The following is a 16,705-nucleotide window of genomic DNA, read 5'->3' as shown; positions in this document are numbered from 1 at the left end:
AGACATCAGTGAACAAAGCATAGATCCCCACCCTGGCAGTAGTAGCGTTCTAGAAGAGAGACAGCAGGAGATCAGTAAAGGAGATACTTAAGTACAAGGCCGAGAGTGCTCTTCTGGAGGATGGGTGATAGGGAGAGTAGGGAGCTGGGGAAAGGGGTGGTCCATGGAGTCTGATGGGGAAGTGGAATTTGAGCAGTTCAAGGAGAAAGCCAAGCAGGCATCTAGGGTAAAGGCATTCCAGGCAGAGGGCACAATATGTGCAAAGGCCCCAGGGCAAAGGCGGCACCAGGCTTGTTGGAGGAACTGCAAGGAGGCCTGTGTGGCTGCACCTGAGTGAGTAAAGGGGAGAGAGGGAGAAGGTAACAGCGGCAGAGAGGGGGCAGGGGCAGGTCATGCAGGGCCTGGTTGGCCTCAGGGAGGACTTGGGCGATTCACCCTGGAGGGAGGTGGCAGCCTGGAGCGCTGAGTGCAGAGGAGGGCAGGGCCTGACTCACAGAAAGTGATCACAGACGCCTTCTGGTGGCTCCAGCCGGGAAGGCAGACTGTGAGGGCCAGGGCAGGAGTCCGGATCAAGGGTTGGTCCAGGTGGGCCATGAGGTGGGATTAGGTGGAGGCAGGAGAAATGGACTGGTTCTGGGTATGTTTCAAAGGTAGATGTCCAGTTAGAATTCCAAATGGGGAGTTCCCGTCGTGGCGCAGTGGTTAACGAATCCGACTAGGAACCATGATGTTGCGGGTTCGGTCCCTGCGCTTGCTCAGTGGGTTAACGATCCGGCGTTGCCGTGAGCTGTGGTGTAGGTTGCAGACGCGGCTCGGATCCCGCGTTGCTGTGGCTCTGGCGTAGGCCGGTGGCTACAGCTCCGATTCGACCCCTAGCCTGGGAACCTCCATATGCCGTGGGAGCGGCCCAAAGAAATAGCAACAACAACAACAACAAAAAGACAAAAAAGACAAAAAAAAAAAAGAATTCCAAATGGACCGGATGAGGGTGGTGAGACAAAGAGGGGAGTCAGGGGCGAGCCCAAAGATTTTGGCTGAAGCTGCAGTGACTGAAGGGGAGCAGACCAGAACAGACTAGGGGTGGGGCTGAGAACATCTCGGGTCTGGCGTTGAGGACGAGGTCCAGCTGGCATGGACCAGGGGGTGTCCTCAGCACACAGGGGATCTGAGCCTAGCGGGTAGGGCCAGGGGTCCTCGGGGCCACCTGCCGACGGAGCATTCAGGAGGCAGAGGGGAAATCTCCAATCTGCTTCCGGGGCCCATGATAGTGCGTCCAAGAGAGACTGAAGGGAGGGTCTGCACGTAAGGACCTCAAAGGGACAGAGAAGCCTGACAGCTTCTTGTCCCTGGAGCGGACAAGGGTCCAGGGAGCGACATCTGTGGGCTTTCGGGCCAGAATCCAGCAGAAAGGGAGTAAAAGGGTGCCAGATGGGGGCCATCTTAGAGTAGAGGGCTCCGTGCCGAGTGGGGCGACCTTGACGGCCCCAAGGGCAGGACCTTGGGGAGGGGGTCGGACGGAGCCGGTGGCGCCATTCCAGGGGCGGCCGCCAGATGGCGAGGCTGCCGCCTTCCCGGGGCGAGAAGTGAGGAAACCGGTGCGGAGGGTCTACGCTCCCCGCACCACAGCCCCACCGGCCTTCTGGGCTCCGGAGACTGCGGAAATCTGGGATGCACTTTTCCCAAGAAAGGGTTCAGAGTTCTCACCAGTTTCTCAATGCTCTCGAGGCCCCTTTTCCTCCCAGCCCTCCACCCAATTGGGAGCCGGCAAACGTGAGCAGTCGGGCGGGGCAAGGGTGGCCGCGTGAAAGGAAGCCGGGAATGCGGGGTACCCTCGGGGGAGGAGCCTTATAGAGCCAGCTAGTAGCCCGCTAGGAGCTGGCTCCTCCCGCCCCCGGAAAAGGGCGGGCAGCGGACGCCCCCAGGCGCCGTCACCGCGCCTCGGTTGCTGGGTAACGGAGAGGGAAGGCGGGCCGGGGGTGCAGCTGCGCGAGGCGTGGGTGCTGCTGGACTTAAGCGCGTGGCTGAGGGCGAGGTACCCCCGGGCCTTAAGGCTGTCGGGCGTCACTATGCGTCCCTGTCAGTGGGTCCTTGACAAGATCCCCACCGGGTCCCGGGACTCACTGCCTCAGTTTTCCCAAGAGGAGGCTAGGGACTACACTGACCAGGGGGACAGGGGAGTCCGAGGGCCCACCGGCTTGGGAAAGACCACACAGGCTCTGGAATCGGGTTTTAAAAAAGCGTATTTAATTAAATACCGGGATGAAGCCAGGCAGGGCAGGGGCCCCCCCTCCCCCCATCTTGAGAGGCCAAACTGGCTGGAACCAGGTCCCAATGACCACCGGTCCCTCCAAGCCCCTGAACACTGGGAAGGCGCCAGGGACCTGGGTCCTCAGACCACAGTCCACCTTCTGTGGACAGGAACCGGCTGGGGCTGGGACAATCATAGGGCTATCCAGACAGTCACAAAGGGAAACAAGGCCCTGGAACCACCCCCACCCCCAACTAAGGCATCTCACCAAGGGTTTTGGGCAGATGGACCAGCCCAGCAAGTACCTGCCCAGATCCACCCGCCCAGCTCCAAAAGGGCTTCCCGCCCCCCTCCCCAGGACCCCGGGCAGCTGTCCCTGGATCCTGCCAGGGCCAGTGAGGGTCCGCACCAGTGCCATCCAAATACCCCAGCCCCCAATGAGGACAAGAAGGTTCTGGAACAGATGGGGATGCCACAGACCTCCTGCAGCCCAAGGCAGGATGGGCCCTTTCAAGGTCCGGGACGGGGAGCCTGGGTCCCCTTCCCATTCCAGGGCGGGGGGTCTTCGGTCATTGTCCAAAATGAAATCCAGAGGAAGCCACAGTGGGAAGACACCAGGAGAGAGGTGGTATTTACCCTTCCCGATCCAAAGCTCAGTCCATGCAGACCCTCCCCCCACACCCCCTAAGGACAACAGACCACTCGTGGGGCCCAGATCAAGGAAGGGATTGGCGCCTGAAAAAATATTCTACCCGGTCCAAAAAAATCGAGCTATCCCAAAGGGGTTCTGGGGTCAGCCCTCCTGCTTCCTCCCACATGGGCAGAACCTCAACCGAGGGTCTAGGGGCCCTGCTGCCCAGGGGGTCGTGCAAGGAAGAAGGGTGGGGAATGGTGCATTTCTCCCACTGGCTGTCCTGGTCCCAAATAGGAGGGACTGATTGTCACGTGATGCTGCACAAGGCCAATGTCGGGGACTCTTCCCCTTCAGGAGGGGAGCTGGTCATGTGCCAGCTCCCCCCCAAGTCTCTCTCACTCATACACTCGCACAACCACCCAGAGGGGGCAGTGCAGCCCCCACCCCAGCAGAGACAGGAAAATAAATAAGCCTGCATTCATACCCACCCATTGTACCCCCCCAATGAGTTAAACTGCTCTTTGGCAGACCCCGTTTCTTTCCCCCACCACGAGTCTCAGAAGCAAAACGGGGACCCCTATGGAAACCCTACCACCTCCCCCTTCCCCGCCCCGCCCTTGCTGCTGGGGAGCTAAATGTCCCCCCACCGTGGGTAGTGGGGCAGAACCTGTGGACACCTGAGATTGAGTACCCGAATGGGGGCAGCCGGGCTGCACCCCGTTTCCCTGAACGTCTCCATGGCTTTCAGTGGGGTGATGGGTGCCCCCCTTGGGGGGGAATGGGGGGACAGGAGGCAGCCCGGGGGTAACCCCTGGTTCACCTATGGCTCTTTGCACACTTCATCCCAACCTGGAGAGAGGGGCCTGGGGGCCAAGTCTGAACACTGGTTAAGGGGTGCCTTTCCTGGGCCACCTCCCCCAAAGCCCACACATCCCCCAAAGCAGGGAGGCGGCAAAGGGGTAAGGGGAATGCCTTCTGGCTACCCACCTGGGGTCCCTGTTTAACAGCTGGGAAGAGAGTTAACAATCATGGCTATATACAGACACGGGGCCCCAGCTACCCCTCAGGAACAAAACCTCCAAGGCCCAGATAACCCCGGTCCAGTCTCAGGCCCCCTCCTTGTCTTCTTGAAGGGGGCAGGGGCATTTTGGGGGCCCCTACGGGGTCACTGGAAGGGGCTGGACTGGCAGTCAGTCCGGCCCCGCCCCAGGCCCGGGACAGCAGACGTGTTGCTGGTGCTCCATGCCCAGGCCCAGCGGGGGCGTGCTCAGGGCGGCTGGACCAGGGCTCTACAGGACAGTGGAGGCCGGGCTGGGCACCGGGCTGGGCGCGGGGCTGCCCGCCAGGCTGCAGGGCAGCGAGTCGCTGGGCGAGGTGCTGCGGGTGCCCGGGCGCCGGAGCAGTTCCGGGCGGAAGCCGGGGTGGCGGCGAGCGTGCTTGGTCAGGTGGTCGCTGCGTGTGAAGCGCTTGGAGCAGAGCGGGCAGGGGAAGCGCTTCTCGCCCGTATGCGTCCGGTGGTGGCGGGCCAGCTCGTCGGAGCGCGCAAACTTCTTGTCGCAGCCTGGCCAGTCGCAAGCAAAGGGGCGCTCACCTGGGCGGAGGGGACAGAGGCCAGACAGAGGTCAGTGTGGGGAGAGGGGATATTCTCCCTTCTACTTCCTATGGCTAACAACCATTACAGACCCGGAGCAGGTGCCACAGGTTAAAGGAAAGAACCTAGAGTTCTCCCAGGCCTGCCTGCCCACTCCCCCACCCCCAGGACCGGCGCCACCTGGCTAACATGTGTCTCCTGGTGTACTTGCCACACACGTGCCCGCTCTGGAAAGCAAGTTGACTTTCTGTGGGGGCTTCTCCTTATGCAAACGAGTCCTGCTGAACCCCACCCCGCGAAATTCCCTTATACCTTTCCGGTGGGGCATTCCCGGCCTCCCAGGTGCTGGCGGCCCCAGTTAACCCCCTTGCTTTTGGAAATGACCACCCGGCGCGCCGGTGTGAGCGTCGTCTGGACAGCTTCCCCTGCTTGACCGCTGACCCACATGGCCCTTCTATGAGCACAGGATACCAGCAAAAGGACCCCACCCCACCCCCACCCCGGGCCGCGCTCGCGGGGTGGGGAAAGGGACGCACGGCCCACCGGGGACGCCCCAGGGTTAGGGCGCGGGAAGGGGCGGCGCCAGGAGGCAGCGCGGGACTCGCCCCGCCCCCGCGGAACAGACGGCCAGGGGAGGGGCGGGCCGCCGCCGGCAACTTCCTCCGCAGACCCCTCCCACCGCCGGGCCGGCCTCGCCCATCCTGCCCCTGCTGCCGCCATCCCTGCTCGCCGGTCCCACCCGCTTATTCTGTGGGGATCCCTACCCCAGAACAGTGCCTCCCGACCCCTCATCTGACTCGGTCGCGAACCCGCAGCCTGTGTTGTCAGGTCTCCCAGGCTGACCGGGGGCACCCTCACCACGCCCCAGTCCCAGGGGCCGTGAGCACCCCCGTTTGCAACCTTTCGGACCCAGCGCCGGGTACCTGGGACTCTGGAACCCCCCGTCATTATTTTGCCTAAAGACCAGGGGTTTTGAAGGGTGTTTGGGGGGTTGTGCAGATAGAATGTGGATACACGGGCAGGGTCACCCTTGTGCTTGAGAGACAACCCTCGTGGCACTGAGGGAGTCCAGCAGAGGAAGGGGGGACAGCCAGATGGGGGCAGGAAAGGAAGAGCCACAGGGGAGTCAGGGTGGTACCTAATGTGTACACTGGAAGGCCCACACAGAGTACTGGATGGCTGGGTCTGCAGTGACCCTAGCTGAACCTGCCTCAGGGGACCCACCTGAGAGGAAGTGTGACAGAAGAGTGTCCCCTCAAGCAGCACCCTGGTGGGGGATTGCAGAGCCAACCAGAAAGCAATGGCAGGGAGGGTATGACACACCCGCAGCCTTCGGGGAGCAGAGCCTGGATCCTCTCGGTGACCTAGTGACAGACATCTGTGATCTTAGCTCAAGGCCTGCCCTGGGGAGGAGGGCTGGGAGGGGCGAGGGGTCAGGAATGCAGAGGGGCACTGGTGGGCTTCAGAGCAGCTTCTGCCCAGGACAGAGCTAGACTAACCCCCCATCCCTTTCTCCTGGCCTCACTCAGCCAGCCCTACCACCCACAGCCACGGAGAGGGATCAAAGGTCAGCAGGGCCTCCCCGAGTTTCTTGTGGGGTACCTGTGTTACGCCCACAGCTGAGGGAGGGCCCCAGGAGGCGGCAAACCCAGCTGTGCTGATGCTACCTCCGGTGGGGGGCGTCACAGACAAGTGTGCTGCTGGGGGGAGAGCAACAGTCCCCAAGACCACAGGTGGCCCCAAATCCCTGGGGGTTGTCGTCTCCACACCTCATGCCTCCCCTGCAACAAGCCAAGAGGCGGAGTCCGCAGCAGTTGGGGGAGGGGTCCCAGTGGGGACATACTCAACAGAATTTCAGGGCTCAAAACACCCACCCCATTTGGCTCCTGAGGGCTGAAGTCTGGGGGAGGGGAGTCAGGTATGGGGTCAGGGCTGCAGCTTTAAACCCACCCGGGGCCTGGGGAAGCGATGCCCCTCGGAGGGGCACGCAGTCCGGTCGCCATCTTACAGGGCACAGGCAGGGTGCAGCAGAAGGGGAGGGGGCCATCCCACCGCTGGTGCGTCCCGCAGTTGGCTCACTTCCCCATTTCGAGCGGTGGGGCTGGTCCCACCCCACCCCCGCCCCGCAGCTCTACTTTGCAAGGAGCAGGTTACAAGTGCGGTGCCAGTGCCCGCAGGGGCCGGTCGAGAGCAGCCGACGGGAACAGCTGCCGCACGTAGCTCGGCGGTGGCAGGGACAACCGCAGCCCAGCCCGCTCCACTCACGTGCTCCCGCCGCCAGGGCCGGGGGTCGCCTGCCAGCCCCGCCCCGCGCCGCCGCGAGTAGCGCACGTGCACACGTGGCTGGCAGGACGCGGGAGCACAGGCTTCCTGCCCCCAAAACAACTTTGGGCGAATGCCTGCAAGATGCCAGGCCCTGACACCCTCTCACAGACACTGGCCGGGAGCAGGGGGCAACGCTCTCAAGGCTCAGAGCCGGCTCGCCCAGGTGCCACCACCTGTCTGTTCCGGCTAGACTGGGCGCGGGGCTAGACTGGGCGCGGGACGTGAATGGGGTGGGCGGGGCTGCAGTGGACTTGACCCTCTATTTGGGCTGGGCCTGTGGGTGAGCTCAGGACAGCCGGAAAATGGAGGCCAGGAGGTCCTGGAGACCTGTCATAGGGGAGCCAAGAGGTGGTACCATGCTCCAGGCCTGGCTCAGCCTGCCCCGCCTTCACCCAGGGAGAGAGTGTGGGACCTCCCTGGGCTGGGAAGGGGGCCAGGGCCAAGGGTCTGACAGCTAACCTGCACTATAACCTCCTGAGGTCATCTTTAACCTAAGAGTTGAAGATGGAAGTGTGGCCCGCGGCTAACACTTGCACAAATGCCCACCTACCGGGTGGGCTGCGCTGGGGGAGGGGCCCATGGAAGGAAGCATTTCAAGAGAGCTGGGGAAGCTAGAGCTGCAGCAGATGGGGGGGCGGCGGGCAAGGCGGCGGCGCAGGCGGCTTCCCAAAGGAGATAGGCCTGAGAGGCCGCAAGGAACCCAGAGGACAGAACAGAGATGCCACTGAAAGCTGAAGGACTGATGGTGAGGACTGCAGGGCAGGGCCCAGGATCCTCCAGCCACTCGCCATCCTGATGTCTTAAAAAAAACCAATCTGCGGGAAGTTCATCTGCTCTGCGACCTTAAACACTCATTAAACTTTGCACCCCACCCCCACCCAAGACTTCCCTCCTAGCCCTACTCCTGAAAGTTTTCCATTTCTTTTTTTTTTTCCCTTAAGTTTTTATTTATTTATTTTTTGGCCAATGGCAGCATATGGAGCTCCCAGGCCAAGGATCAGATCTGTGCCTTTGCTGCAGCAACACCACATTCTTAACCCACAGTGCCAGGCTGGGGATCGTCCCAGGGCTCCCAACACACCATCAATCCCATTGCCACAGCAGGAACCCCAAGTTTTCCATTTCTTTGGCTCAGCTGTGTTGCCACCAAAAGCATAAGCAGAGGTCTCCCCGCCCTCAACTCCCCATGTGGAACCTGGCAGCAAATCCCATCAACGCCCCATCAAATTACCTCCAGCTCCCACCCTGGCTCCTCTCAGCTCCAGCCCCCAGCTCAGGCGTGGACTGGTGCAGTAGCCAGTGAGTGGGCTGGTATGTGGGCTGCCCAGTCTGTGCTCTGCCCCCTGGCTCAGAGTCAAAGCTGAAATCTTTACCTTAGCCTGGGCTCCTCTGTAGCCCCACTAGCTGCTCCTCACACACTAGGTTCCTGCCACCTGGAACCTCCCCCATGTCACTCGTCACACACTAGGTTCCTGCTCCATGTCACCCTTCAGTGCAGTCTCTCTCTCCTGCTGGTGTACCTCCCCCTCCACTGTCTCCCACATCTCAGCTTTTCTTATCCTTGTGCCCAGTCTCTTAGTGTGAAATCTGCCCCATGTCCCATTGTAAAGCTGAGGGCACAGGCCTGACACACCGTGGGGTACTTAATATATCCATGCAAAGTCTACAGACCCAGAGAAGGGCGCTCAGCTCACTGGTTCCAGCAGGCGCTAATGGCTAACCAGCTAGCCACGATCTAGTCTACCCCCGTCCCTCAGGTAGGATCTGTGGCTACTACCCCCCATTTATTTAAAAGGTGGGCCCTTGCCACCAGCTCTCCTCACTCCCAGAGAACCCAGGCTACCCTGACTTACTTCCCCACCGAGATAGGCATCTCTGCCACAGAGGGGGACCCTCTCAGTCCTGGGGCACCGCTCCCACAGGCCCCCCCCCAGAGCATGCTGTTCCAGAGGCCTGCTGTTCTGGAAACAGGACTGGGTGAGGGCGGGGGCCCCCCTCTCTAGGAGGCCAGCTCTTCATGCTGGTATCATGTGCCAACTCCCGGGCCATCTGGGCCACCTTTATCAGGAAGCCTGGGTGGGGGCTGGTTATCGCCCCCCACAATGTGGGGGTGCTCCACCCCCACCCCCAGCTAAGGCACAGGCACTATGGCCAATCCCAGCTGCTCACCAAACCCCAATGCTGGAGAAGGGGTCGAAGTGGGGAGGCAGTCCTGGGCACTTGCACCCCTTGGGCATGGCACTGCCCCTCTCTGCCCCTCCAGATAAATCACTGGGACTCCTGAGCCCCACCTCGTCCTGGAGAGCTCACAAGCTTTGCTCAGATAGCCCTGGGGGGATGTGGTGACCATGTCCCCTCTGGCCTCAGTTTCCCCATCTGCTTCTCCTCCTGGGGGTCTACTCAACAAATACCACCCCCAACCCCAGCTTGGGCTGCTAAATCAACAAACAGGGGGTTACCGCAACTGTCTCTTGTCCCCCATGTCTGGGGCTTCCCCCTCCCACCCAATCCTGGACAAGCACACCTCTCTCCCTCCCACACAGCTCCTCCAAACCCCTCTCCCATCCTAATCCCTTCCTCATAAACGGATTTTCTTCAGCTGGGAGGCCTGCCTCCCCGCCCACCCCTACCCTGCCCTTGGGATTAAAGGGAACACTCACCTCACACTTACCTCCCTGGCCCCCTCCCCACCTCCCACTGCAGCCTCGCAGCAGCAGCCTCCCAATCCTCACCCAGGGCCCCTGCCCCCACCCCCTGCAGCCGGGTGGTGTCCCTTTGCTTAGGACACACCCTTCCCCACTTCTTCCAACCTCTTCCTCCTGGAAGCCCTTTCCTCCATCACCGCTGCTGTCAACAGCCCCCAGTGTTCTAGGAGCCCCATGGAAAGGGCACTGGGCCATGCCCACAGTGCCTCGCACACACAGAAAACCCTCAGCGACTTCTCAGGCTTAAGCAAACAAGGTTTTACAGGGGGTCTCAACTGGAGGTGATCCCACAACCCCCAGGGATCACTGGGTGATGTCTGAGGACATTTGTCCTTGTCACAACTGGGGGTGCACCCAGCATCCAGTGGGTGGGGGCCTGGAAGGCTGTCCAGCACCCCACAGTGGCCAGGACGCCCCAGATGGAGAATGACCCAGACTCAAAGTCGGCAGCTCAGAGGGGGAGCCCCAGACTAACAGCTCCAGATCCAGATCTAAGCTCCCGGGGGACGAGGGTCTGAGCCCCCCAGAAGGTGCTGTGTGCTGGGGGCTCTGGGACAGGGGAGCAGTCCAGAGATGGAGGAGGCTGAGAGAGCAAGTAGACTGCCAGCCTCTCCTCCGCCCCCGCCCCACCTCCCTCCAGCTCCCTCGGTATCCACGGCAACCGTGTCAACATCTCCTGCAGCTTCCAAGTCTTTCCCTGCCCCAAGCCAGAGTCAGGAGACCTCATTCTGGGCCAGGGGCTGCAGGCCAGATGCAAGGACTAAAGCACAGACCTCCACACTTCCCTGCAGCTGGCGGGGGTGGGGGGGGGCTGTGAAAGACCCCGTGGCCTCTCCTGGCTTCCCCACTCCAACCCTCTCTGCCAAATGGAACAGCGAAGATGGAGGCACCACACTCCACTTGCCTGACTCCTGCTGTGCCCGGTGGCTCATCTGTAAAATGGGGCCAGGCCAGGATGGGAATTCTCTTTACAGAAAGGAGGGCGGTCAGGCAGAGGCAGGTGGGAAAGGACACCCTCCCAAAGACCCTCAGGGAACACCGGCTCAGCAGGGTTCCTCAGTAGATCCCACCCTAGGCTAGCCCCCAGCAGTGGACAACACCATACTCACAAGCATGGCTTCCCCACCCCTCAACAGGCACAAGGGCAGCTGCCCCCTCCCCTGGGGGCTAGAAAAGGCAAAAAACCTGAACGAAGACCCTGGGCAGGGTTTAGAGGTTCTGGGGGCCAGAAAGGTGAGGAATTAATCATGAAGCACGGGGGTGCCCCAAACCCTCCAGGACCAAATCAAGGGTGCCTGGGTGCAGGCTTTCACTCCCAGAAACGTCTTTTTTATCAAGGGGGCTTCGCGACAGCACATCTGCAAGCACAGGTCCCTCAGGGGCCAAGGCACAAGGGCTGGCACCCTGCCCCCCATCACTGGGACACCCCGACTGACCCCAGGGCCTCGGTTTCTCATTAAAAACAGGAACAGCAATGCTGAGATCCAGATCTTTGACTAGGAGTCTTTCCTTCCCCATGGGCTAAGGGGGGGGCGGCCAACACTGGCTGAGGGCCTAGGGGGCTTCTGAGGACCCCAGGAAAAGCTGGGGAAATGTCCCTCAGGAGCCATAATGTGAGGTGCACTGGCCACCCTCTTTCACCAGACCCAGGAAGTCCGACAACATAAAAAAACAAAAACAACCAAACCAGGGAACTGGAGATATCAGCGACATTCAAGTGTCATGGCATCCCTGTTTCCACCACACTGCTGGGACCAACCCTGCTTACCCCCACCTCCTCCGCGTGTTCCTACAATGGGAGCAGGTCCACCGAGCCGCGCGGACACACGCTGCTGCCTAACGTGACCCCCATAAGGATCCCTCAGGGAAAAGCGGCGACAAAGCCTTTCATACAGACAGAAAACACACCCGCAAGGACTAGATCGTGTGCTATCAACTGACAGAGCCCTAAATCCAAGTGCACGCCCACCCAGTCGCCCCTGACCTTCCCAACCAAAGGAAGACCGCCAATGCTCAAACTCTGGCTGCCGACCAAGGCCCACCATCCCCTGCCTCCCAGCACAGGAGAAAATGCTGAGGATGAGACTCCATGGGGGACACTGGGGGAGGATCCACAGGAGGAAAAGGAGGCCAGAGCCTCCTGCCTCCAGTTTCCCCCAGAGGCCCAATCCCTACACCCGGGTGAGCTGAGACATGACAGTGTCGCCAAATCCACCCCCTACCGGCTCCTTCAGCAGGTGGGGGGAAATGCGGTGAGGACGTGACACCCTCAGGGATCTCCCTCCTCCGCAGACTCAGGCCCTAACCCGCATTTCCAGCCCACCTTCCGCCTATTAAAACAGGAAAAGGAAAAGGAAACGTACGCGGCACCCCCTTAACCTGGCCCCGCACCAGGCGCTCAGCCGCCCTCTGGCGTGAATCCTCGCGGCTACCCCGGAGGCAGCGCCGCGACTCCTCCTGCTTTTCTACAGATAAGAAAATCGAGGCATGGGAAGGAAAAATAACCTCACAGCTGGACGTTCCTACCATGGTGCCCAACACTCAAATTCGAAACCAAAAGAAAAGAAAAGAGAAATGAAGCCGAAAACGAAGGGGCCCGAGAGGCCCGATCCACCAGCAGACCCCGCCGCCACACGCGCCGCGCCCCTCCCCAGCTCCTGCCTCCGCGCCCGCCATCCGCTCACTGCCTGCCCGACCGCGTGGCCGCCACGCCCCCCGCGCGCGCCCCACCCACTGAGGCCCCGCCCTCCCGGCCGGCGCGGCGGCAGCACGGGCGCGCCCCCCTCCCCGCCCCCGACGCGCCACGCAGTTTCGGGGTCCCAGCGGGGGAGGGGGCACTGGAGGCCGCCCCCGCGCGGACCGAGCGCGCGGCCGGGCTCACCTGTGTGCGTCCGCAGGTGCGACTTGAGGTGGGAGGATTTGTAGTACGCCTTGGCGCAGCCCGGGAAAGGACAGCGGTGGCTCTTGGCCGCGGCGGGCGCGGCGCCGGGGGCGCGGCCAGAGGACGGGGACGAGGCGGCCGAAGAAGACGAGGCCGGCGATGCGCCCCCCGCAGCGGCGCCGGGCCCGCCGCGCAGGTCGGCCAGGATGCTGGCGGCCAGCAGGTGGGGTGCGGCGGCGGCGGCGGCGGCGCCGGGGCCTGGGCCCGGGACGACGGGGACCGGCGGCGGCGGTCCCGGGGGCCCGGGTGGGGCGGCCTCGCGGCGCGGCGCGCGCACATCTAGGCCGGTGGCCGAGCCCGCGCCCTCGGGGCCCGGCCGACCGCGGTGCACCACGGCGCCCGAGGAGATAGCCATGAGCACGTCGGCGGCGAAGTAATCCACGCACGCCACGGCTGCCGACATGCCAGGCGAAGGGCGCGCGGCGCGGCCGAGCAGGCGGAGCGGAGGCGGCGGGAGCAGCGCCCGTCCGGCCGGCAGCGGCTGCTCGAGTGCGGGAGGCGGAGGAGGAGGAGGAGGCCGGCGCGCGCCGCCGCCGCCGCCGCCCGCGCTCGGCCCGCCCCGCCCCGCCTGACGCGCCCTGACGCACCGGAGCCCGCGGGGGTGGCCGCGGCCCGCCCCGCCCGGAGGACGCCCCCTCGGGGCGCGCGGCCACGCCCCCCGCCCGGCGCGCCCTCCACCACTCTACCCGCCGCGCGAGGCCGCCGGGGGGCGGGGCCCTGGGCGAAGGAGCCGCCCCCTCGGCGCGCCCACTCGAGCCCCGGAGCACGCCCCCTCCCCCTTTCCCGAGAGCGCCTTCTATACGGGAGGTGCCTTCCACACGGGCGCGGCCGCCCGCCTCCCGGTCCGCTACCCGCAGCACCAGTTCCTCACGCCAGGAGGCTCCGCCCCGTCCCCGGTACGGTCCCACCCCCGGAGCGCGCCCCGCCCCATCCCGGCACGCCCCTCCCTCCTCGGACGGGCGCGCCCATCCCTGCTCGGCGCGCGCCCCGCCTCCTCGCGGGCTCGCCCACCCCCGCTGGTGCGCGCGGCCGGCGGGAGCCCTCCCCTTCCCCGGGCTCTTCCACCCCTGCCCGGGCGCGCCCCAGGTCGCGATGGGGAAGGGCTCCGCTCCCCACGTGGCCCGGTGGGGGTGCGGAAGCGGCCAGCCCCGCCCCCTGGCCACGTGCGCGACCCTCCCCCCTCACGTCCTCCCGGGCCTTTGGCCCTGCTAGACCGCGCTCGCCTGTGTCCCGTCGCACCCTTTTGTCCGGGGTCCCACTCGCCATTCCCTGGGATCCGAAGCTAGACGGGGGTGGGGGGGGGGTGGCCACTCCCGGCCTGGCTGAGTCGAGCGAGCCTGCGCTCTTTCCTCTTTTTGCGCCCCATTCGAGAGTCACTAGGTGAGGAGGGCTGGGGTCACAAAGGGCGGGGCTCGGTGCTTTGATGGGGCAGAGTATCCCATCCTTGCTGGGACATAGGAACGTCGCTTCCCGGTGCCCGGGATGGGGAAAGTGGGGCCTCGCCAAGCTTCCGAGGACGTCCAGCCCAAATTGTTTAATTTGGAACGCAGATGCTCGGGGTCCGCCTGAGCCGCAGGCCTGAGTCGGCAGGCGCGTGGAAATGGGGCGATGGGGTGGCCCCCTCCAGTGTGACCACGCCCCTGCCCCTTCCTAGGCGGGCCACGGGGGCTGTGCAGTGACCGGAGCGACCTCCAGGGGGCCTTCCTGCACGGGTTCCAGTCGGCTCACTAACCCTCCCTGGGTTAATGTGAACAGGACTTTATACTCACCCACCCCACCTGCAAACCCCTCCCCGCCACACCAACCCGCACACTAGCCCGACATGGCCTCATTTCAGCTCCTCGTTACCAGGCTGGTCACTGTCCCATGGGTACTCCTGGTCTAGGCCTGACCACCCTTGGTGGTGCCAGCTTGTGCCAGCTCCTTTTGGGCACTTGCCCTTGCACAAGGCTGGACAGGGAGGAGGAGCACTGAAGTACCGATTTCAGGCTGCAGACAGTACATGCAACACCATCGTTTGGAGCTGAGTCCACTCCAAAGGACCACTATCCAGGTGAGCACTGGGGGGCACTTGTGGTCAGCATTCCTACTGGCCTGGGCCTCCTGTGCCTTTGAAGCCTAGAGGGTAGACCACCTGGGCAAGCCCCCACCCTCCACCATCTCACCAGCTGTCTGGGGCCTCAGAGCACCAGCCACTGGTCTTTCCCACTCCTTAGGTCTGGTCTCCCACAAGTCAGGAAGGGCTTTGCAGGTCCCCCTCCCTGCCTCCCAGCCTACCCCAGCACGTGGGAAGAAGCAGGGCAAGAAAAGAGGCCAGGACCCTTTGTTGGTTCCTTCCACTGATGTTTATTGGACCCAGAGCAAGATACCTTTGTGGCCTTACCCTCTGGGGGCTCACAGTCTAGAGTACAATGATGTCACAGGTGGAAGGTCACAGAGCTGACAAATGAAGGAGATAGGGGCGACATCCCAGAAAGGGCTCTACCTGGGGTCTGAAGGTCAAGTAAGCAATCACAATAGGGAGAGCCATGGCAAAGAAGAGATCAGGACCATGGGACCCAGACAAAACCTCCTAGAGCCCCTGGTGGGCACCCACTCCCAGAGAAACACAGGGTCTTGGACCCATGACTTTTATTTGGGGGCCCACACTCTGCCCATGGTGTTTCTTGTTCACACCCTGGGTGGCCTGCGGACCCTCTTGCCCCCCCTTCCCTCCTCCCCATGCTCATTTCTGCCTTGTGTGCTGTCACCTTATCCTCACTATGACCCTTGAGTTGCCACCCCCATTCCATAGGTGAAGAAATCCAAGTTCCCTGGTGGCTCAGCAGGTTAAAGATTTGGTGTTGTCACTGCTGTGGTGCAGGTTTGATCCCTTGCCCAGGAACTTCCCCATGCCTCAAGTGCGGCCAAAAAAGTAAAAAGGAGAATAAGATATTAGGGGTAGGAGAGGACCCAGAAGTGGCCTGAAGCATCTGGACCATGTGCAAAGCTAAGAGGCAGCAGAAGGTTTGGGGGCCTGAGCTTCTCTCCTGGCTGGTCTCCCACATGGCAATCAGTCCTTTCTTCAAGCCTCAGTTTCTTCCTCTGTAAATGGGGGCTCATCTCCAGCCTTCCCTCACAGCACTAAGAGGCTCAGGGGTAGGGGCTCTTGCCAGGCCACAGGGCCTACGGAGCGGGGCCAAGGTGAGCAGGAGGCTGACATGGATGTGTAGAAGAGGGAGGCCTCAGGGGGGTAAGAGCATAAGGTTGGTGCTGGTGATGAGAAGGCCACATAAAGTGGGTGGTGTCCAGAGCATCAATGCCCTGGTCCAGACAGTTCAGGGGCAGATTGAAGGCTTGCATATGTAAACACGTGTGTACAACACTCGTCTATGTGCACAGATATGCTGAAAGGGCCATAGGTTTTGGGTTTTTTTGTTTTTTATTTTTTTGCTTTTTAGGGCTGGACCTACAGCATATGGAAGTTCCCAGGCTAGCGGTCTAGTTGGAGCTGCAGCCACCGGCCTACACCACAGCCACAGCAACTCAGGATCTGAGCCACATCTGTGATCTACACCACAGCTCACAGCAACGCTGAATCCCCGACCCACTGAGCAAAGCCAGGGATTGAACCCCCATCCTCACGGATGCTAACTGGATTCATTTCTGCTGCGCCACAACAGGAGCTCCAGCCTTTTTTTTTTTTTTTTTTTTTTTTTTTTTTTGCTGCACTTGCAGCATGTAGAAGCCATTTTCTTGCAGTATGTTCAAGCCAGGGGTCGAACCCATAACACAGCAGTGACAATGCTGGATCCTTAACCCACTGAGCTACCAGGGAACTCTGTGCCTTTTTAATAGGACTTTCTGTATAGTTCAATCTTTTCTTTTTCTTTTTTTGGTCTTTTTGCCTTTTCTGGGGCCGCTCCCGTGGCTCATGGAGGTTCCCAGGCTAGAGGTCTAATCGGAGCTGTAGCCGCCGGCCTACGCCACACCCATAGCAAAGTGAGATCCGAGCCACGTCTGCAACCTACACCACAGCTCATGGCAACACTGGGTTCTTAACCCACTGAGCAAGGCCAGGGATCGAACCCACAACCTCATGGTTCCTAGTCGGATTCGTTAACCACTTAGCCACTATGGGAACTCCTAGTTCAATCTTTTCTTTAAATCCATGTGCTGTATTTATTCTGTTTTCTTTAAAATGTCAGCAGGTATGCAAGCAGTGCAATTATGGGCAATGGGTGCTTTCCTTTTATAGTCCTCTGTATGAAAAATTATTTTC

General features: G+C 61.8%; 2 protein-coding genes across 2 annotated transcripts; one reads left to right on the top strand and one right to left on the bottom strand.

The window, feature by feature from the left end:
* On the bottom strand, positions 2,243–12,847 carry KLF16 (Kruppel-like factor 16). The gene is given in 2 exon segments (NM_001164009.1): positions 2,243–4,473; positions 12,385–12,847. Coding segments are annotated over 2 exon segments (765 nt in total). The 3' UTR covers positions 2,243–4,171.
* On the top strand, positions 12,846–13,730 carry LOC110259663 (basic proline-rich protein-like). The gene is made up of 2 exons (XM_021085146.1): positions 12,846–12,933; positions 13,072–13,730. The coding sequence occupies exons 1-2, from the start codon at positions 12,846–12,848 to the stop codon at positions 13,728–13,730; spliced, it is 747 nt and encodes a 248-aa protein (XP_020940805.1).

The sequence above is a fragment of the Sus scrofa genome, chromosome 2 (assembly GCF_000003025.6).
Source record: "Sus scrofa isolate TJ Tabasco breed Duroc chromosome 2, Sscrofa11.1, whole genome shotgun sequence".
Taxonomy (NCBI): domain Eukaryota; kingdom Metazoa; phylum Chordata; class Mammalia; order Artiodactyla; family Suidae; genus Sus; species Sus scrofa.
Note: the sequence above shows the minus strand (reverse complement) of the source record. Positions and strands in the feature narration are given on the sequence as shown.

Bases quoted from the DNA above. Each gene is read 5' to 3' on its own strand.
- LOC110259663 (XM_021085146.1), top strand. From the start codon at position 12,846: ATGCCAGGCGAAGGGCGCGCGGCGCGGCCGAGCAGGCGGAGCGGAGGC. The intron at 12,934-13,071 runs GTGCGGGAGGCG...CCCCGCCCGGAG, and splicing joins GGCCGGCAGCGGCTGCTCGA to GACGCCCCCTCGGGGCGCGC.